This window comes from Parambassis ranga, chromosome 14, assembly GCF_900634625.1.
Source record: "Parambassis ranga chromosome 14, fParRan2.1, whole genome shotgun sequence".
In the NCBI taxonomy this organism is placed as follows: Eukaryota; Metazoa; Chordata; class Actinopteri; family Ambassidae; genus Parambassis; species Parambassis ranga.
The window spans coordinates 14,170,825-14,194,474 of NC_041034.1; the positions used below are offsets into that span (position 1 = coordinate 14,170,825).

Sequence of the window (23,650 nt, forward strand, 5' to 3'; positions counted from 1 at the left end):
TTGTTGGACACAGAAGAACCTGTGATATGGATCCTTTGAGGCGGCATTTCAAAAAAAGTGAACTCTCCAGAAATGGGAGATGAATATAAAATAAAAAACATCACTTCTCTTTGGGAGGAGAATGTCCCTGGCAGGTAGGTAGAACAGAGAGAAAGAGGCAAAGGTTAGAAAGAGAATGGCTGGGAAACAAAGAGGGAGAAGCACAGGGGAATGAGTAAAAGAAAAAAAAAATATGTGAAGTGACAGAGGCGAGAAAAAAGTAAGCGAAGAAAAGATGACGGAGATAAAGTGAGATGAGAGACAGCTGCCTTTGATGCAGCTACTCTTCTACTGTGGCAGTTTTGGAAAAAAGGTGTATGTGTGGTTATACGTATGCACAAGCATGTGTGTGTGTGTGTGTGTGTGTGTGTGTGTGTCTGTGTGTGTGTCATAATAAAGTTCACATAAGCGTGAAAGGCGGGATTGATGATAAGGCAGCTGCTCATTTGTAGTGCGTAAGGAGTTGGTTCCCACATGCTCCGGGTACACAAACACAGAGAGAGACACAAACACTCACAGACAGGCAGACAGAAAAGCTGCCTCTGGAGGTATCGAGAAACACTCAGGGCCTACAAAATATTCAAGGCTCTCCTCTAGACAGAATCCCTCCCAAAGCGTGTGCTGACAGAGAGGCACAGTGAACCTCCTCTTTCAAACAGTGCACCGTCTTTATTCGCCCTAGACTTACAGCATGCTAGTACTGTATCAAAGCCAGGACACACGCTGCTGTGTGAAGTGCCATCAACGTACACGGCGACGCACACCTCCTCACACATGCCTGCGTTCTCTTTATGTCTCCCTTTCTATCTTTCCTCACACACACATAACTTTCAGGGAACAGAGGGGGGCGGCCAGGGGGACTGGCAGCAGCGATGAAAGACAGTGATGAAGGTGAGGTGGTAAAACACAGTGTAGACGTCATCTATCTACTGATACAGAGAACACATCACACAGGCACACACTCTCTTTTAAGTTCAGTCTCTTTCAGCATGAGCCCAATATAGATCAAGACCAACTCGGCCATGTGATTCATACACATAAACAAACACACAGTAACCATTTCTTTGCGATTACGCGGAGGAAAACCAAAACAAAGGAAAATGAGCAAACAGCTTATTACTCATATCGTCATCACACATGTATTCCTTTGTACCCTTGTGAACTACTGATAAGCCTCCAGGTCAAGGGTCACTTTCAGCACTGAGGTTATGGCTGGGTAAAGCTGTTTAAAAAAAAAAAAAAGAACAATAATAAGCCTAATGATGTCACCATGCCATAAACGACCCCTTTTATGTCACACATTCATATTTATTGCAAATCATTATGCACTGTGCCCAAGCGTGTCCACTGAGATGCTGTGTTTGCCCATTTGTGTGTGTGTAGTGGACATTGTCATATAAAAAGTGGGGCTGGCTGAGGGCTTGTTCACTGTGGGGCGAGGCACATAATACAGCCAAGCAGACACCCATTTTTATGACATAGTACCACACACACATACACACACAGTCACTTGCATAAATAAAAAAGCACAGCAGCACACCTACACAGAAGCGCACAGTTAAACACACAAAGACAGACTTGGAACCTGTCAAGTGCGAACAAACTGATGACAAGACGGCGACAGATGGATTCACTGAGGAGAGACGAGCTACGCATTCAACTCAATTAGCAACGTGCTGCTGCATGACGCCGATGGGATATGGAATCTTACCATGACTGGCAACCTGTCAATCGAGCACCAGAGCCGCAAAACAAGCATCATGCAAGACTCAATGAATTAAATTTAATAAACCAATAAATAAATTAATTTATGAATAAATGGTATAAACCCATGGAGTGGCAGCTCTGCATCAAAAAACAGGGCATAATGTGACCAGGGAGCCTAAATATCCCCAGGCGCGCACACACACAGAAGCAGAAACTGGCAGTGGAGGAAGAAAAGGGGGAGGAGGAGGAGGAGGCAGTGGGGGAGAGCGAGAGAAGACAGAAGAGGAAGAACAATGGCTGCCTTCCTCTTTCCCTCTTGTTCACTCTCTCTACCTGTGTGAACACTCACGAAGCTGTTCATACATTATCCTGCCATGGTACCTAATGAGCCAGGCATCTCCACCCTGACACTTACGCTCGGCTAGGCAACCCTTATTACTGGGAGGAGGCACACACACACATCCCCACACACACACACACACACACACACACACACCAACCATCACAGGTCATCACAACAGCTGCGTGATGGGGGAACATAAAAACATCTCTTGTCGCTAGTTATGTAAAGAAGCTCGTCATGTTCGAATGCATCTTTATTGTCTGTCAGAAGTAATGGTCACATAATGGTTTAAAGTGTGTTTGGGTGTCATTTCCAGACATGTCAAGTTTCCAATTCTTACAAGAAGCAGCATGAAGGCTGCTGGTGAATATGAGGACAGACGCCATGTGCTCCTTCTAAGTTGTTAGTTATTACAGCTGCTTCATAGTTCATGACGGCAGACAAAATTGCTCTTTTTTTGCTGCATTTTACTGCAACGCACTTAGAAAAAAAATAATAAAAAAAAGCACATCAGCAAGTCTATCTTGTCTGGCAAAATAACAGTCAGTGCCAGGATATACCCCGCAGGGCTGTGATTGTCTTGGCTGCTGCTGTATAAAAAGCCCTTCCACTTCAAAAAAGAATCCTACAACTGTTTAAGTGGTAAACCAGCAGGGCTGTGGGAGGCCAATCAGCAGCATGTAGGGGCAACATGGTAAAAAGTTGGTCAAATACACATCAACGTCACAACAGCCCGTGAGTATAGAGAGGTGGCACAACAACTGTTTTGAAAGAAGAGGGGATGACTGGCATGCTGGTTAAACACTTAAAATGACATAAGACACTTAGTTTGACCCTCTGAGTGCAAAGAATATGAAAAAAGTAAGAAAGAAAGCAGAGATTGTTTCTTTTTTCTCTTTAATCTAAGATTAGATGCCCGGACTGGAGCTGATGTAATCTAATTCAGCTTGCAATCTTTCTGCAAGAAGTGATTGCTGTGGCTCAGCAGCTGATTGTGATTTTCAGAGTGGGCTGCTGTATTCTGACCACCATTACACTTAAGAGGGACACTGAAAAAAAAAAAACAAAAAAACCAACAGCTTCAAAGGAGTTGTTCTGCCATTTGATAGCAAGTTTCTTCTGTTGTCTTTGTGCGCTTACATTTAATAGTTTATAGTGAAATTAAAGAAAAGAGAGAATTTTCTGTGAAGAAATAAAGGTGTGGGATGTTGGTGTTTTTGTCAGAACAACATCAGCGTAATTAAGTTAACTTGCAAAACCTTTACAGGGGAATGATATCAAATCTTTGCAAACAAGCACTGGGAACACTGAGGTATCACTGTTTTCACATTAGGAGTGATTAGTATCACTGTAACACAAATAAAAAATGTACAATGTTTTGTTCTTTAAATTTAAACACGTAAAATTATTTTACAAATGTACACATGACAATCAGAAAACATTTTAGGTTACATAGATCCCATTGGTTTTGCTTTAAAAATGTATAATATATACATATATCCTGCGCATGCAAATGTGTGAAGACATTATTATTCCTAGGTATTTTCACACTTACTCAGTAAGGTTCCCTGAAAGTCACATTGTAATGCAGCGAGTACCCTTATAGAAATCGTTTTCAATGTGCAGGTTAGTCAGATAGACTTTAATAGAAGTCCTTAGGGTGTCAGGAAGAGACACATAATACTGTAGTCACATTGTGTTGTTACTTTTTCAAGCAATGGATTATATTTTTACTGGTGCAACAAAGACCCAAAACAATAACCAAGAAGTTTAAATTACAAACTCTGACCATGTGATTGAAAGCAACAAAAAACAGAAGTGCAAAACAGCGAGCAAGTCTTGAAGCAGGCATTAACTAGAACGTATGTTTTGATATATTTGTGATGTCCAGCACATAAGACATTCTTGGTCCGAAAATGGATGTAGTCATTGAGCGGAATAAAAAAAAATCACACTGCAGCAGAGCATGTGTATGTGATTACTATCAAAACATGCCTGTGTGATCAGCATGTTTTCAAAATCTACAAGAGACATACTTTACTAACACTGCACAGCAGACACTTAGTTAATTCCCTCATGTGCTGTGCTCAGCTGTAAGATGCCTGGGTAGGCACCAGTCAGGCTGTAAATACAGGGGACAATGCAGAGGGAGGCTACCACTTCCCTTGTCTGTCTCTGTGACTGCCTCATGTACATTAACAATAACTCTGCTTATACCTAACCACCTTACTGTGCCTTTTCTTTCACATTTTGACTGTGTGTTACTCACATTAAGGTAGGTTTCTCTGTCTAGAATGTAATTTAAACAAGCTTGTATTCCTATATGTACCCCCACACAAGCAGTGTGTTTTGTATTTCCTGTGTGTGTGTGTTTGTGTGTGCTTGTGTTAGTAGATGTAAACTCAGTATTCCAGGTCACGGCGCCTGCAATCTCACAGGAGGTTTAACCTTGGTAAATCCACTATTAGGTGTTCTGAGAATGATGATGTGAGTAGTAGATCCTCCCTGATGGTTTCACTTTCTAAGAGCATCCAGTAGGTCACAAATAGAGAAGCTACAGGGGTATTACAAGGTCAAAGGTTGGCTGACTCTCAATATGATGACAATTCCAAGCTGGCATTTTCATTTCCTGAAGAGACTGATTCCCCATAGCAGCTGAGGCCAAAGATGTTTGCTTATTTTTTTTTTTTTTGTTCAAATAAGTTCTACTCTTGCTTTTAAAACCGAGAATTTAAAGTGCAAATATGCAGTGCAAGCTGACTGTGTTCACAACAAACTATATTCACGTGTCCTCTATATCTGAGGGAGTGTTCCAATCAATATAGTATTTCAATACATGCACATGCATAAAATCAAACCATGGCTTTTATAAATAAATGTGCCTTTCTTCACTCTTTTTGTCCCTTTCATTTTGTCCTTCAAATGTCTTCAAAGGTGCGGCTGCGCAGCCAACCAGTGGGAGTAGCTGATGTTTTTAATGGCACATGGTTTGTCTCCTGGTGGTGAGATAAACATGGGGAAGAGATTAAAACCCCAGGCTTTCTTCCACAATCTCCTGCCTTCATCCTCCTTCCCCTTGCAGTGGCCATGCAGGGCCTGCACAGCAGACTCTAACGAAAAAACCAAACCCATCCAGCCTATGAGGCACACTAGAGCCTAACAAAAACACAGAAATGACTGAGGAAATGACTACAGTAACATCACTGAAATAGAGGCGGATGTAAGAAATGTGCATGAGAGAACAGACAGGTGACAAGATGAGAAGGAGTCTCTATCGTTTATCGCCAACCTGTCAAGTATGTGTCATGGAACTAATTGCAGAATAGGAATGTACACAGCTACTACTGTAATGAGGGTGTTGAGTTTGAGGCGAAACTGTTTTGTCACTTATGTCAGGATGTGGATCACGACAAAGAGCCTGAAGAGGAAGAAACAGGTCCAGAGGCCAGGCCCAGTAAATCATGCGGCACCTCCCCAGTGAGGAACAGGTTGGCCATAAAGCCCGCCCGCCCTGGAGCTGATGAGCTCGAGCAGTTATTAAGAGTGGCTAAACACATCATTTCCTTTGTCACTGTGATTAGGCCAGAGCGAGGGGCCCTCCGGTGGAGGTAGACCCAGAGTGCATGATTAGCTCTGCCATTTAAATGACATTCACACTAATCGCTAATATCAGGTCTGTCAAGGTGAGAGTATACAACAAGGAATCTGTCAGCTCAGGTTGGAAGACTAGAGCAATGCAGGGAAAAGTGTGGGGATGTCAGATTCCACTTTATGGGAATTCTTTGTCAATCAGGCACACCGGCTGATTGTTCATCGCTGCATTAGTGCAGCTGGTGTGAGGACTTTTAAGTGATCTTTAATCGTAACAATCCCTTTGGAGCCAAGAGGGGTTCAGTTATTTAAAAGGAACTCACAGTAGACAGAGATGTTCACAAGTCAACTTTTTCCAAGTCTCAAATGACTGAAATGAACGTTCTCTCATTAGAATAAAAGCAACTTGTACCATCATCTATTATTATACAGTGATATTGTTTGCAAGAAGCGTACTTGTGACCGTATACGTTAGCTAGCTTGCTAGTAGTTAGCTATTCATTCTAACTCAGCTAGCTCATAACAATGTCCTAGGCTCCTACCAATGAATCAAGACAAAAAGCTATGGGAGAAGAAGCCATTGCCATGGTCTGTCTTGATTTGAAACCTGTGGCTGCATGCATGTGTAACATTGCGCGTTAATAAAACATTTTAAAAGTAAAATGAATAAAAAAATGAAATAAATAATTCCATGAAATGCACATTGCTCACGAGTCACAACACTCAAATCAAGTCTCAAAATATTAGGGGCAAGCTAAGTCACAAGTGTTTGTTTGTGCAACTTAAGTGTGACTCGAGTCTAAGTCTCTAACAATAGAAAATATCATCCAAATATTTTAGTCACATCCAGTTTTTATTCACTTGTAAAAAAAAATGTAAGGGTTTTGTTTGAAGAGCTATTTATTAACTATTTAATAATTTCATACTTTCCTTCTTTTCTTCTGTTGGTAGAAATTCATCTCCGAATTCCTCTTAGTCCCACCATCTTTAAAACTCTAATGACCCTGCTGCCTCTCTTGCCTGAACAAAAGAGGGCATTATCAAACCTCACTCTCAGCAGTGCTAGATCCATTTGGTAAACAGCCTGTGTCCTACAGTAGTAATCAGAGGGTATTTTTGAGGGATTTGCAGGCTGGCCAGGAGGTATCCGCTGGAGTGATCTCTAATTGCTAGAAGCAGAGGCCTAGACTGCCTGGCGCTCTTTTGAAGCCATCGGCAGCAGCTTCCAGCCAGAGGAGCCAGCAGGGGGAGGCTTCCCACTGAGCCACTCTCCTTTTTCTTTATTTACTTCTCCTTTTCGCCCTCACCATGCCTTCATTCTACTTTTCCTGCTTTTCTTGTGTTCAGTCCCCGATTCTCTTCTATCCTCTTTTCCTTACCATTTTTCTCTAACTGTACTTGTTCCCTTTTCCCCTCCTCTCCTACTCAGTCAATGAGCCAGCAATCACTTTGCAGACAGACATCCTCTGCTCAGTCGGCCATGTTCAATCCCTAGCACCGGTGGCTGATGAGGCATTGTGGTGACGTCAAATGCTGGGGCTTTTCAGTGAGCTACAGTTAACCTGTGGAGGCGCAGCTCTGCTTCCCAGGTTACAGGACTCAAACTGGCAGTCTTTGTATAAAATAATTAATGTAATGTGCCGAAGAGATGAAAGATAATGAGGCCAATTATTTTTTTTTCTTTTCGCCAAGTGAGGCAGAAGAGGTGAATTTATGTCAAATTGTTGGTGTTAATGACACCTAATACTAGGCAGGCCTTTGTTGCTATATGAGCTTCGATATATTGGAGCAAAGACTTTCACTCTATAGTCTTGTGACAAACACACACACACACACAAAACCCCCCAAAAAACTAAATAATAATACGATGGTGTTAGAAAGCTGGGCCATTCTTGCATATTCATGGGCTTGGGCACACTGTCCACATTGTTTATGCATGGGCTGTAAAATTCACCTATAAAAAGGTACAAAGACACACACACACAGTCTCCCAGAGACACAACCAGTTTTTGGTTGTTTGGAAGGCAGCTCGCTCAGTGTGACATTGACTCCTCAGTGCCAATTCCACACTGGGAGCTGCACTTGCTAGCTTTGCTGCCAATCCAGGTAAAGAGATTACAGACACACACAATGCAGTCTTCTGTTCGTCTGCCAAGAAGAAAACCAGCCCTTTAAGCCCACAGAAAAAAACGAAGCTATACACAAATTCACACAGCCTTGGCCCTTTCCTCACACAAAACCAAGAATCTCCTTCTCTAGGAACACTGCTTCTAATATGTGCGTTGCTCAGTGGCTCCCTCATACAAAGCTGCCATGTGACTAAATAACAATCCAGCCTCCTGCTTCTTTACCCTGGTCCCCAACGCTGTTGCACATTACTATTACTTGCATCATTCTAAATAAAGAAGGAATTTGGCTTACAATCAGTCACACAGTCATTATAAAGCTACATTAATGGGTGCTGTCTGGTTATAAACTATTGTATAGCAGATATGAAAGAAAGTTACACTAGGATTGCATCATTTTTTTAACGGCATAATTAAAAAGGTGAGAGAGAATGTGTATCACCACCCTAAAAAAGATATATAGGTGCTACCTGCATTTTTTTAACTTAGGCACACTAACTAAAGACTCAGACTAAAAGAGCAAGAAACTTATCGTGACATGCACGACCCAATTTGACCCAATTAACAGACTACTTGCAACTTATAAGAGTGTCGTTCAGCATTAGGATTGCATGCACTCAACTGTCTTACTGTTTTTGTATTAGTATTTGTGTTTAAATACTCAAACAGAGGTAGAGCTTATTAGTTATAACATGGTAAAGAAAGGCAAATTCTGTCAGTCCCCTCCTCCAAAAGATGCCATTTTTCTTACCTCTGAAACACTCTCCTTGGCACTACCACTTGTGTTTGACAGTAAAAATCACATTTTAGATCATAGATCATATGTCAGCCTGCGGGACAGCAGTAGGTAAAAGATGACAGAACGATTCTGACTCAGGGCTATTCGAACGGCTTTTATTTCCCCACCTGTACAACTCGTCCTGTCATCCAAAGAGGTGGCATGTGAGGCCCTGTTGAGGCTGTTTGGAATGACTGGTAATTGTAGTCTGTCCTCATGGCCTTGTCCTGGCCTGCGCCCAGTAAAACTGGACCTCCTGCTCCGCCGAATTAACCACCCAGGAATAAAAAGTGTTAAAAATATCTCGTGAAATATGTGCCGACAAATTTCCAGATTTTCTCTTTTTTTTGTCACAAAATGAATGTCAAGAGAAGAACGGAAGGTTGAAGGGAGGCGGAGTGGTTGGGGACACTGCAGCATAACGTGGAACAATAGGCGCCCTCTGGCATCAACCTCTGGACAGCCCAAGCTGCTCACCAAAGACACTGAACTCACCCACAATGAACTGCTGCAGTGGGAAGGGAGGCTTTAGAGAGTTCAATTTCCAACACAATTGGCTGTATTCTACTCCTTTAAATGCCAGGGAGATGGTGTGCAGCGTGTGCCTTTGTCAGGAGCTTTGCTTACAGCGAGTGTCCTCTAGCAGGAGAGACAGAGAGAGAAAGACAAGAGAAACAGAGAGATGGCGAAGACAGGCAGGGTGGGGAGATGGCGTGTGGACAGAAATAGACCAACTGTGTAAAAGAAAAAAAGAAGAACGAATAAGACTGAATGACTGCGAGAGATAGAGAGTTTTAAAAAAAGTGCAGTGAAAACGAGAAGGGTAGAGAATGTCTCCTCTGGTTGTCGTTTCGCCAGGCTCGCAGGGACCGTCTGAAGGACAATGCTGCTACTAGTGGAGTGTGACGTTTGTCCTCTATCCAATTCACCACAGCCCCAAACAAAACACACTTACAATCAGGTGTCAATCATGCATCCCATACACAATAATCTCTTCCACAAACATACAATGTTTTATAGTATTCTTCAATATAGATTCTGAGTAAAAAACAAAACAAAACAAAAAACGCAGAAGAAGGAAAAATAGCACAGAGATATGATTCAAATGAGGTGATGTGTGCCAAAGCACCAAGAGACCCCCTTTTAAAAAATGGAGTTTATTTTTATCAATACAAATGTTCCAGTAAATATAGCAACAAAAAGCAAGAACGTCTTGTTCCTTGTTTTGTCTCAGGCATATACATTTGAGGCCATTTTTGCTAATGCAACTGCATATGTAAGCTCTGTGTCACATGCATAGTGCAGTGTGTGCAGGTATGATGCCATTCCAGGTGTACAAGCAAATATTAGAAAAAAATACTTTTTGTGATTCCAACACTATAAAAGCACTAGAGGCTCTAAGTGAACTGTAGATTTTAGAAGAAGTGCACCGTGAAACATTTCAATTGTTATTTTTAGCTATTGCAGTGCTGAAGGAAAGCCTGGAATTATTTTTTCATGAATCAATCTGTAAGATAAAAATGAACACAGGTGGGGAATTGATTTGGAGTGCGGGCTGCCAGATGCCCATCACTGGACCTGTAGGCGGTGTTAAAGTGGAGCCCGGCACTAGTTTCACTGATAATATATTCAATGTCCTTTCCTGTGTGGTCACAGGGCAGCTGAGCCATTAATATTACACAATCACACCAATGGCACTGATGAATTATTCAGATTTTTTCTTATGGGTGTGTAATATTCTATGCATTTCATCTGGAAGACCTGCTGTGTGTTTAAGATGAAAGCGGCAAATACCTACTGTTTCAAATTCCCACTGGAACAACATATCAGAACGCTAGTTAGACAAAACCGCAACTGCAGGAAGAACTGCACCTGCCTCCTGCCTCAGTGTCACACTCAATATAAATATGTCCGCTGTCATCAGAAAAATTGCCAAGGAGGCTGTTTCTCCATCATTGTCTTCATTTGAAGGGCATTTTGCTGCCCAAAGGCAAACGCCTAACACACACTCTCTGAGTGTGGCGCCCAGCCCCTTTCACAGAGGGCTGGGAGTGCAGCAGACAGGAGAGAGAAGAGCGAGAAATAAGAGAGAGTGAGAGAAAAGCCTTCGTCTCAAAGCAGACCTCACACTGGGTTCTGTCACTACAGATCAAAATCCCCTCAAAGCCATAGATCACTTCCACTATAGTTCACATGTTTCACACTTAGAAACTGTTTACCAGACTCAAAGAGTTTGTCTGCATGGTATACACACACACACAGAGTACACACACTTAAACACACACAGATACAGTAGAGGAAAAAAAAAGAAAGATATAGCCTGTGCACAAAACGATACAGCTTTCGATCCCAGCCAACTGCACTTAAACATTTAGACAGTTTGAGGGGATGAGTCGCTGGCTGCAAACAAATATTTACATCTATATGGCAACACAGTACTCAGCCCAGTTCAGGAAGATGGTGCTGTGCCAACTCTGCCTCCAAGTGAGCTGACTGGCGTGACAAACAGAGAAGTGTCTGCTCCTTTTTTCTTGTGGAACTACCTGTCGGTGCCTGTCGACTGCTCACGCACACAATGATACATAAACAGCCAAGGACAGCCTGTCTCCGAAAAGTTCCTTTAACATACCTACAGTATGCGAGCCAGTCATAGCCATTACCAGCCACCGCACAGAGGACAGGAAGTGACAGCCCTGTATGTGCTTGCTGGTGGTTGAGTCTGGCCTAAAAGCATACCGCTTGGCTTACATACATTGACACCACATTGTGGTGCAGGGGAGGAAACCTGTCTTTGGAAAGTCCTCTGCTTGAGAGAGAAATGTCCTCTCATCTCAGATAAGAAGCCGATGAGATAGAGCGATAAAGTCAGTGCTTCTCCTGGATCTTATCTGATGCTGTTATCGGACTGCACAGCACCCACCATCTCGCAATCTTTACACCCTTTAAGCACCTCTCTGAAACACTCACACCAGCATCATCACAGGCACACACACACACACACACACACCATCTAATTCTCAAACATTCTAAACACCATACCAGCTTATTGATTACTTTGACACGCTCCCATTGTTGAACAGATGGTACACCTAATATCATGTGAAATGGAACTGTTCTGTGTTATCTCATGGGGAAAGGACATAAAATGACTATTTTCTCACCTTTCAGAAAGACAAGAGGGAAAAAAACACAGGAGAAGCTGTGTACTTACCTCTATGTCTGTTAGTAGTCTTATCAAACATAAGCATGGCATCATCAACCTGGAAGACATAAGAGGAGTACTGACGTTAGCGCAATCTTTTCAGCAAGTACCTCATATCACCTTCTCCCCACTGAATCGCATCTCATCTACTCACAGTAATTACTCTTAGAATATATATTCTCCTTGCTTTACACATTTCTTTCTAAGCAGCCCTCTCCCACATAATAATTCTGTGATCACAGGATTATTGTCGGGTTACCATTTCTCTTTTGTCTGTAGGTTGTAATGTTGATGATATAGAAATGTATGCAATTTCTGTGGTGTTACTCATTGTCTGGATTAGATGTGAAGGAAGGAAGAGTGGTAACAAGGGAGAAAATGAGCAATAATCATCAGCAGTATAAAAAAAAGTGTGTGGATAATATGTTTATTTTGATGAACACCAACGTCCGGTCTTAGGGATAGTGACAGATAGACACATTACACTAAGCGTGCGTGAGACAAATGGGATCCTTCCTCATCTCACAGCCGCAGCGGCAGCAGCATCCACCATAATATCATCCTTCATCATGTCCAATAAAGCCACACACAGACAGACAGCATTATCCCTGAAAAACAGATCTCTAGACACACTCTTCTTTCTATAACTCTGATGAAATGCTTAAAAAACAGACTGAGGCATGCTCATTTAGCCTGTGATTTTGTCTCAGGAAAATAAAGAAATAAATAAAAAAGCACAGGGGGGAGCAGAGAGTGGCAGAAACAAAGAGGATACACTCTGCACCATTCACTCCCTGGTTATGTTCTCTAGGTGAGTGTAACGGTGTACCGAGGAGGCTCGAAGCTGCACGCACAAGCATACATCAGTGTTTTTGATAGGAGGGGTACAAAGCTTCGGGAGGAGATGGGAAGAGACAAGAATAGGGGTCTCACTCAAGCTGAACTGTCTGATTGGATAAAGAGAAGTGCCTGGCAGCCAGGCAGACTAGCGCTGGCACACTGTTCATGCCACCCTCTTGCCACACATTTGGCACACAAGACGTTGGCACAGTGTGCAGGGCCCGGTTACTCACTGCATGGCTCACAGGCCACATGCAGCTCACAGGCACTTTATTTGCACCTCCCAAAAATATTTCCAATTTACCAAATATAGCTATTGACACTTATATATACAGTATAAATTTAGGCTAAGCATTTAGGCATGAGAATGACTACCAAGCAGCAAACTCTGAAAAATGAGGGCTGAGAAATGAAGTCACCATGCAGTTCCTCTAAAAGGCCACTTGAGGCAGGCTCCAACTCATGTCAGACCCCCATTATAAAATGGAAAACTTCACAACAGAGGTAAATATGTAACAGTGTGGTAGTTTTTATGATGACTGGGTGTAAACTTAAATTTACATTATATAATAAGACAGGTGTGTTGTGTCCCAGATTACAAACTGCTTTATTTGTAAAACACAGCCTAAGATGTCTACTCAAGACTTTACACCTGAGGTAGGCAGAGAGCCAGAGTCAACAGGTATATGCTGGCATAGGAGCAGGGTTTATAAAAAAACTGTAGCAGATTTGCAGTAGAGGAAACAATAGACACTATGTGTGGTTAGGTCACACTGTTTTATCCTATCATATAACCAGATAAGAGAACTGGTAAATGTACTGAGATTATATATAATTTATATATAATAACAAATGCCTCCTTTAACAATAAAACATTTTTGTCAGTTAAAAAAAAACAAAACACTAGAAGGCTTTTATTTTGTTGAAGTGTTTGCATGATGCAGGGATTAAATCGTGGCTTTGTTGCAATTGTTTTAATGACCAAACATATCAAACAGAGGCACTTAGAAGTAAAAGCATCCTCTATTAGCAAACTTAAAAACAGCTGTCTGCAGCCTCAGGTGAATTAAGGCCTTATAGCAAGCAGACCACCTTATAGCAAACAGGGAGGTGAATATATACTGCACTGTTGTAAGTATAAACCATGTTTTCTGCTTTAAGCTGCAGGAATTGTAATAATCATTAAAAATAAATCATCACTGTGAAATGTTAACAGGAAAAAAGTGTGAAAATAAAGTGGAGGTATCAATTCAAGTGAGCTATAACTATGCTACTGTAGCTGGCACTTTTGCACACAAAGTTTATTTTCACTGAACTGTTTCCTTATTGTTGACACAGCACACACACACACACAAAAATGGGGTAAAATAATGAAGTTTGCGGTCTGTGAAAAATGTGCTATCTGATGAGTGTGTGGTGGGAAAACACTTAAGTGGTGTACAAATAAACAGCTGCCAAGCAATATCACCTGCAGCAACGGCTTTATAAACAGACATTTATAATGTCACGCAACCTAACCTCTGTCTCATGCCAGGCAATCTAATGAAAATCACATTAAAGCGAAGGGGGAAGTGCGATAAGTGGAATTTGTAGTGCTGAGGGTTGTGATTTCATTGGCTGGGATTGAAGAACACAGTGAAACTTCTGGGTTGTTTATCTTCAGCACAAGAACTCCATTGTTACACTCGGTGCCTTACCAGTTTAATTACATTGTTCTGAAATTAACGGTGAGAAAACTTTTGATTCAATTCATTTTTTTTATTTTATTTATTTGTTTTGTGGCTGGAATTTGGCTCATAACACACAGAGCACTCTTTCTAACATCTGACAGTGCAAAAAGCCTGCACTGCAGAGCTAAGATGGAATGGCATGTTTACCAGCTATGGCAAACGTTTAATTTGACAAGCGTGGCTGACAGCCTGTGATCATTTACATGGGGGGACAGAAATTTATAGCATTTGACTTCTGTCATCTAATATCAGTAATACAGAAAAAGCTAACCGAGTCACCACTCCATGCATTAGTGGGAGAGCAAACAAAATTGCTAGAGCTAGAGCTTATTTGTTTTTCCTAGAGATTTCAAGAAATGAGGGCTTCTTTTGGACACAACTGTGCCTAGAAACAGTGATTAGTAACAATTTTGTAAAGATATTAAACTAATACAACACAAGCACCTCCATTTATTTATGTATGACTTCTCTAATACTTGTTGCAATCAAACACTGAGTAAAAACAACTGAATCTCCATGAAATTTGAATAATGAAAGTAGTCCGCGGCATCATCAGCCATCAGCAGCAGAGAGCCCTCCGTGCAACGTGACATTCAAATGTCTACACTCAAATATTGATGATGGTATTGCTACTGTAAAGCCATTTACAGAGAGCAGAAAGACTGTTACTTTGTAAAATGAAGGGAGGTCTATTAAAGGAAGTGTATTATATAAATGTGTGAACTGTGTTGTGTGACATTATTAGAGAAGGACCATCCTGTCAGCGAGACCCATCCAACAAAGAACACAGATTCACAGTGAAGCACCGATGGGCACTTTAACAAAGAATGTGCACATGATGTGAGGGTCACACTCCAGCAGGTCATACAATACAGGCTCCCCTCTCTCTCACTTTCTCTCTCTCTCTCTCTTTCTCACCGTCACCCCTCTCTCTCTCTCTCTCTCTCTCTGCCACTTGCAGAGTCTATAGAACCATCTCCTGTGCTTCAGGGCTTTTCAATGTAGTTATTCAAGCAGAACACAACTGTGTGCCTCCATCTGATAGAAGGTTAAGGACCTCTTCACTGCTCACAAAAAAGCCCGCCACACAGAGGTGAGGCCAGGCTCACCTCAGGGAAGAAATCTTTCTCTGTCCTCCTCCTCCTTCTCTTTCACTCTTCCTTTTCTCCTGGCACGGTGAAAAGAAAGGTTCAAAGGATAATGGCTGTCTTATCACTATGTAAAAGGGGAATGGGAACTCCAGCGAAGTGCCTGGCCTTTTGTGACAATGAAGAAAAGAGCAAAAGTCTATTTCACTGTGGTATATGCACTGGAACAGTCCATGACCACTTAAAAGAAGAAGGCTGCTGGAAGACAGTCAGGGGGTGAAAGGCTGGGCAGCTCTTTAACTAAACCTGCAGCAAACACATCTGAACCAAATAACCTCCTTCTAGAGCCAGCAGGAGTATATTAGGCACGTGAGGTGTGGGCTTATTAGCAATAAAACTTTCTTCAGAAGGTGATAATTTCACACAAAACCCACTTTTTTGTTCTTAGTCGAGATATGATTCGGCAAGTATTAGCAGTTCACAGTCTTTATAATGTCTTGGAATCCAGAAATTTCACTTTGTCTGTTAAAGGCTGTACCAAGGCAAATAAATGTTACATTGCCCAGTATGTGTAGGGTTTTATTCTTTCAGTGCCTGGTCAAACAACTAATCAGTGCTATTGCTGGAAGATTAAGCAGACTAGCTGCAGCCTCTGCAGCGCTGCTGTCCCAGAGGAAATGTTTAATGTCTTTTACAAGCATGGGTGTTTTGATAGATTAGTAGTGTTCATGCAGTATTTAATGTAGCCTTCGAAGGTTTACAGTCTGTTTTTAAAGATGTTCTTCTTTTTTTTTTGCTCTGTCTGCCTGTGAAATTAAGACCACTGAAGGAGTTATTGACTATACTTCTAGACCAAAAAGATAAAAACTGTTTTGTGAGAATTCCTCACTCCAAGATTTAAAAAAGGTATCTGCAACCACCTTATGGTACATAAGAGCAGACAAGTAGAAAGTGATGCTTGGGGAAGAAGACACGATAAGCTGCCACGTTTCTGCAATAGCCTAGAATGGACTAACTAAAGTCTGATTCCAGCACAGGTCTTCACAGGAACCCGGTTATAAAGGGAGAATAAAAAACTTTATTCTGTTGCTGTCATATAGCATGAGACCTAACCCCACACCGGGTGCAACCTTGTTGTCTGTGTCAATCCATATGTTTGAACAGCCTCTGGAAAAATACATGATAATTCCAAAAAAAGGTTGCTGAATGATGAATAATGTATCAAAGGACAAACACATCAATAAAGGCTAATGTGCTCTGTTTTTGGACAGGAAAACAGCAGAGGTGCCAGGTGACAGGGAGAGATTTAAGAGCTCTGGAAATGAATTATGACAGCGATTTAGATAGGTGTCAAATGCACATTTACATTCAGCTCACAGCTGAAGGCTAGCAGAGGAGCTTTCCCGCAATTTGGGGGTGACACTGATGTAGATCATATCTGATGCCAAAGGAACAAAGGCCCGAGCCACAGACAGTGACCTGAGAGTGATTTGGTTGAGGTTCTGTTTTTGTGACGGCACCACATGTGGCTTTGTGCCATGGTTGTGCATTTCTTTCTCGTTTTTTTTATCACACCTGCTGGGTACATTTTTATCTAAGTGGAAAGAATAACACTTATGTGTAGTTATTGGGCAATTTTGGTGTCAGACAATACAGATGATGGCTCACACCGTCAACGCCAAGGCACACTCTATTAGCAAGGGTTTATCAGGAAATGCTCAAGAATGGCCAATTCAACAAAAAACAAACCAACCCCTGCCCCCAAACAAGCAAAAAAAAAACCTTTAGCCTAAACCACATAATCAACCACAATTATAATCACGATAAATGCATAATATGAATGACGTCGGGTCCTCAATATGAAGTAAAACCACACATTGAGCTGCAAAGACCACTGTTTAACCAGAGGCTGGCAGGCTTCCATTTTTCTGAAGTGTGGGTCTGAATCCCTGCCTTCTCCAGGGGTAGCAGCTGAACCTGCAGCAAAGCCTCGCAGCTGAGGGGGTAAGAAAAATTCCTACAGGGATCAATGAAGTATCACATTATTATTATCATTACCATTATGACAGATAAGGGTCATGGTCAAGGAGAAAACTCAGCTGGCATGGCCCCTTCATCAACACTCCCTTCGCAGTAGAGCATCTAATATTCTATTACAATGATGGCAATTAACAGAGGAATGATAGCGACCCAGTGACAATGGACAAATTTGTGACAACCCTTTCAATTGTTCTTTTGTAGAGGAAATCTATATCATTGTCTGGGAACGTCGAGCTGCAGTGTGCTGCATCCACGCTTGAGCGCCTTTACAAGTGGTGCTTTAACGAGGAGCAGAGGGCAAAATTTTAGCTGCCTATAAGCTCTTGCAATTACACAAGGTGGCAAAAGGGACACTGTCCTTAAGCGCAAGCTCTGATGGGCCAGCTATTTTATTTTATTTTTTTTTTCCTCTTCCACAGCAGAAGCCAGGCCAGCTATGTTTAATATGGAATGCAACCTTTTTTCTTTCCCAAAAGGAATATTCCCTATTATAATGGATGAGTGGCAACCCCTTCACACAAGTGATAAAAATGCATGGCTAGAGTGCAAACTTAACACACACATCACACACATACAGATAGAAAAAAGCACAGCGATGTAGGGTGAAGAGGCGCTTATCTGCTGTCTGCTCTGCCTACTCCATTTCTCTTGAGTTTTTTAGTGAATCTGTCTGTTTTATAGCTCTTCTTCTAGCAAAGCATGCTTCCTTGACTGAATTTAATAGTTTTTACTCTTAATTTGAATGCTAACTTTTAAAAAAAGTACATTTTTAGGTGGTCTTTATGAGACAAAAAATAAAGGTAGCCACAAGGACAAGATAATTGTATTGTATATGATTATGCTCCAGAGTATAATCATATACAATACAACATTTACCTGTCAAGGTGAAGCTCAGCAAAAAGCACAAACAAATGAGCTTAGTGGCAAAATTCTCCTCTTCCTTTTGTCCTTATTTTTAATTGCTGAAAAGGATCAGACAAACTGATTTTTATCAGCAGTTATTCCAAAGAAATTTGTGCGTATGTAATTATTAATGATATACACCATTGGCGAGATGTCAACACTTATTCCAGTGACTTTCCTTCATGTTGACATTAACAAAATGGCTTGAGAGAAACAGTTGAGGAAGACAATTCCTCAAATCTGTCAGGATTACATATTTATGAGGTCCCCTGCTCAGCATCCAAGGAGGTCGCTATGGTGATGCAAACTGATGTATATTCTAACAACGAACTTTGCGTGTCAAAGAATGCCTTAGAGCGTCGCTGAAATGGTTAGTACACATCCTACCACCGCGCTCTTGTAGCTTTTAGAACGGCAAATACACAATTAAAAAGACAGTCATGCTGAGGCCACTCTAATCAATGTACTGTTATAAAGAAATGTAATAAAAGGATGATGGAGTGATGCCTTCAGGAGGTGGTTATATTGTTAGGACACACTGTAACACTGTTGTGCCACAAATGTGTTTTATTAGTGCAACTCCACACAACTCTGCTTGCTCAAAACAAAACAGAGTTAAAAATGAGTCGTTTAGACACCATTTTCCTTGTAAACAAACCATAATACTGGAAAATGTATTTTTATGGGGGCTTTACTCTTGACCACTCCCAATTATGCTTTGTACAAATTCAGTACTTTCACCCAAGGAGTCTTGTTTACCTCCTGTTTTCTCCTTTTGAGGTACGAATACAGTGAAGGCAAACGTACAGCAAGTGTAACAGAGCATATTGTGGGAATGAAATGAACTTCAAGCATGACGTATTGCTTGTTTTAAATTTGCCACTTTGACCCCTCTACGCAATACAGGAAATAATTTATAATGTTCATCCCTACCACATGAATGGGGCCAGGTCTGGCCCTGTGTTTGGCCTCACAGAGGCATGTCCACGCAGTTGAGCTCAGTATGCTTGAGGAAGTAGGACTTGGCCTCATCCATCAATCCGTCTGTCTTCCTTTGCCAAGCTGCAGGGAACTACCCATTATGGAGTCATTTTATTAATAGGGCCCCTTTCCTCTCCGCCACACTCTTGCAGAGTGCCTCCTCATTCTGTCAGAATGGAGTATGCCTGCAAGCCACCTCCATGAAACTGCTGCACCAAGGCCCTCCCTCATTTTCCCATGTGAAAGCTCAGGCTGGGAAATATTGTGCTTTCAAGCTAAAATAGTATTTGGAGAGGTGAGCAATCCCTAAGCCCTAGAGCAAACAGTTTAACATTGAGGACTTATTTAAAATGATGTCCTTCCTCCTGGAAAAGCCAATCAGATTTGTCTTTCTGTAGACACACACATGCATACAAAGACACACATATACTGAGTACATTCTACGTCTTGCACCCCCTCCCTCTCTCCTCCTTGTAAATATAGCTGCAAGCAGCACTGACTGCAGGGCAGAAAGAGGTCAGAGGATACAATAAAATGTTTGAGAGTGTGTGAAAACACAACACGGAAGGTGAGAGCTTTGTTGGAATGGATTGTTGGATGGAAAGGTTTACAGCAGAATAGTCAGTCACAACTTCCATTCTACACGTTTTATATACAAGTCCATTCATTCCTAATAATTCACATTGTTTTATTTGAATATTTAATGTGCTCATTTGGAATTAAAATGTTCAGTCAGCATCTCTTTTACAGTGTCTTTAGTTTCCTTTTACAGTGTCATTGCTCAAACAGTAAAAGCGTAAAGGTAGTTAATGCTGATACAAAGCTGCTACCAATGCTTAAACCTTCGACAAGAAATTACCCACATAATTCTACATAGAGTCAAATGTCAGGAATCAACTATTGTTTTCTAAATGTATGGCTCAACCAGTATTTAAAAGCTGTCCAGCTTTCAGTCAGAGATAAGCCTCAGTGATTCACAGCAAACTTGTCTCAAAGATCTCAGCTTGCTCACTGGCCAACTCATCTATCTATCCATCTTTTATTTTCCGTTTAATTGTCTGCATAGTGTTGCACGAAAAGAAACAAAAATAAAAGATAAAATAAAATCTAAGTTTGCATTAACAAATCACTTATACCCTTTTCAAGACTGAACCTTGCTGTATTTTAAGCTGCATTCTGCGGTTCTGTTATTTGTGTAACAGAGACCAATGCTTTAGACGTCATTCTGATCACTGGAGAGGACTGCATCCAATTAATCAAAACATCTGCTAAAAAGGATTGTAAACATGGTATTTATTATAAAATCCTATAGTAAGTACCCATATTATATGTGTGATAACATGTAGCAATCTGGACATTCTGGCAAATTTAACCCATTAAGGGTGATGAAGAAGCTATACCTGCCATGGTTAAATGACTTACATGTATATTATATATGTATATTACCCCTTAATGTTAGTGAGTTGTACCTATGATGTGATAATATTGAAAATATGCACCCTATTAATCTACTTGCAGTATTGTGTCTTAAATATATTTTAATTATGCAATGCAAACGTATTTTAATGATATGGTTGGAAATTGATGGCTCCATTGGCCTGCTAATAATGCTTGCATGTACCGAGGCAATGGGAACAGCAAACACGGAACAATTCATTCACTGAGCGGAAGAAAAGAACAAACATGTTCAGATTCAATGAGGTTATTAATGAAATAAAAAACCTCCTCATGGTAAAATAACAGTAAAATACTGGCTTAACATGGCTCTTTTATTCAGAGTTGAGGGATGAATAGCTAGAGATGAACCATCTCTGAAAGAGAATTTGCTCTTTTTTCACATGCGCATCAAAGAGACAGCCTTGAATTGGAGAGGTCGATTTCTTTGTTGGTGATGAGTGCTCAGGAACGCAAAGGCCTCTGACTGCATCTTTTTTTTTAGCTTAACCAGATAGCACATCCAGTAATACCTTGTCCAGTAATTATGCATTAATAACTGTGTTAATGACCAACCAGAAAATGTAATTTTAATAACAGACTTCCTTTACTCATGATTCAGTGAAAGCACTTCGGTGACAGTGTGCTCACAGATCCGATCCATAAATCTCTCTTAGGAGACAAGTGTGTATTATGTACTTTGATATCAACAGGTGAACAAGCAGGGATATAACAGACTGCTAGCTTGAATTGAATAGCATTCATTTCACTCACAATGGCCACCGTCCCTAATACCTGCAGTGTTTTACTTAGATTAGGCTTAAGCTTTTTTTGTTAAAGGCCATTTCAATAATTTGACATTTCTCCCCAGAATGGGAGAGAATGAGCACAGATAAAAACTTTTCCCCCCCTCCTTTTTATGCAAAACACTTTCATCTGTCATTTCATGATAGCCCGTCTCTCTTTGTCAGCATAAATACGGGAGCCCCTATTTGAATATGGTTACACATCCCTCTATTTATTAAAGCTTGGATTAACATGACAGGAAGTTTTGTCTGGGGGCTCTTTAAGATGGCTCAGAGAGGCAATCTGGTGACAGTAATAGGATCCAGCTAATATACTTGACTGATGCTCCTTTCCCAGTGTTATAAAGCAGAACAATGGGAGTGGGGTTCTGGGAGTGAATACATTGTGTTTTTGAAACTGTGTGTGTGTGTGTCTGGGGGACGAGGGTGTGCTAATCAGGCAGAATACCATCACTTAGCAAATATAAGGGTTGAAGAAATAAAAATACTAAAGGTCACAGAGCAATTCCATCAGGACAACTATGCTACAATTAACTGAATAGACAAAGGCTCTGACATTAGTGAGAGCTATAATAATGTTTGACTCCACTGTCTGGGAGTTTGTACAGATTTGTTAAATGTTGTATTTAAAAAATAAACAGAAACGTGTTTGATTCATGCTCTTTTTGAGTCCTAAAGGTGTTATTATTTCTGCTCTTATGTCAGATGTTCAGGGAATACCAGTCCTGCCAGGTGTAGGCGCTTTAATATAGATATTTTGTTTTGCATGTATACATAATCTCCTGATATGTAATATACAATAAAACTATCGAATAATCTATAAATCAATTATTTGAATGTTATCCAATTGAATCCCATGGCCTCCTGTAGGGGTCAGTAGGTTAATAATATCCCACTCTCAAAGGTAAAGAAGCATCTTACAAGACTGATAAGTAGCCTTGAAAGGCTGATTCAGGTGGTGGAGAGTAAAACCCACCACTTTCACCAGGACACTAGGGTTTGAGACCCACATCAGACTGCTGTTGGTCCTTCTCTACACTGTTTTGTTTCATTTTCATTCTTTAAAACATTTCTTGATGATGTTTGGCTTAGGTTAGGAAATCATAAGAAATCATTCTCACTCACACATCATGGTGGAGATGCCAGCATGAACTCAAAGTTTCTAAATAATCAGCTGTTTTGTGACTGTTACACTAATAACGTACTGTAACAAAGGATAATGCCCCTTCAATGGCCTGATATAGAAAAAGATATATATTATTACAAACTAATCAAACATTTATGTTTTAAAGCAAAACTCTTCAAATATTTGATTCTTAAAGGATCTCAATGTGAAAACATTATTGACGTTCGGACAACACGTGAGATGTGATGGCATCCACTTTGGTTGTAGGAAGCTGTGAACTGTAAATGTAATTTTTCAGCCATTTATGATGTCTATCAAGCGATAAATTTACTCATTGAGAAAATAATAGGCACATTACTCGCTAATGAAAATTATCATTAGTTGCTGTCCTACAGGAAAACTTTTTTGATGCTGTTGTTGCTGATGGGATATGAAAGCCATTGACTGCTTTCAGCTAAACCTAAAACATATTTTCAGACAGGATCAAACAGTGAGCCTGCATCTAGGATGAACTGTGAACTGAGTGTTTCTTTACACCCCCCACTAGTTTTTCTCTGTTTACCTTTTTTGTGTAGTTGTTATTTTCATATTTGTTTTTGTGATTTGTTGTTGGCAGACTTCGCTGTGATCTATTTTTTCTTGTGATGTTTTTCTGGAGTTAGATCCATTGCTGTCAATATCAGAATGCTGAGAGGCAGCGGCTTATAGACATTTCCATATGTCAGACAGCTATGGGTGGACAGTGTGTTTGTGTGAGTGTGGGTGTGTGTAAGCTGGGTTAGCAGATCAAACACACATCTGTTTGAGAGATAGAGGGAAATCTGTGCATCTCCCCCCAAACCTCTCAATACTAATTAACGATCCACCGATAGTGGCCAAATGCCAACTGTCATTAGCATCCAACACAACACAAGTA

At 40.9% G+C, this 23,650-nt stretch overlaps 1 protein-coding gene across 15 annotated transcripts in view; it reads right to left on the bottom strand.

Moving 5' to 3' along the window:
- msi2b (musashi RNA-binding protein 2b) overlaps positions 1 to 23,650 on the bottom strand; it is a 211,990-nt gene that overhangs the window by 88,278 nt on the left and 100,062 nt on the right. For all 15 annotated transcript variants that reach the window (XM_028420833.1, XM_028420827.1, XM_028420830.1 and 12 more), the window contains exon 7: positions 11,796 to 11,844. In XM_028420833.1, coding sequence (XP_028276634.1) covers positions 11,796 to 11,844 — 49 coding nt within the window. The remainder of the gene's footprint in view (positions 1 to 11,795; positions 11,845 to 23,650) is intronic.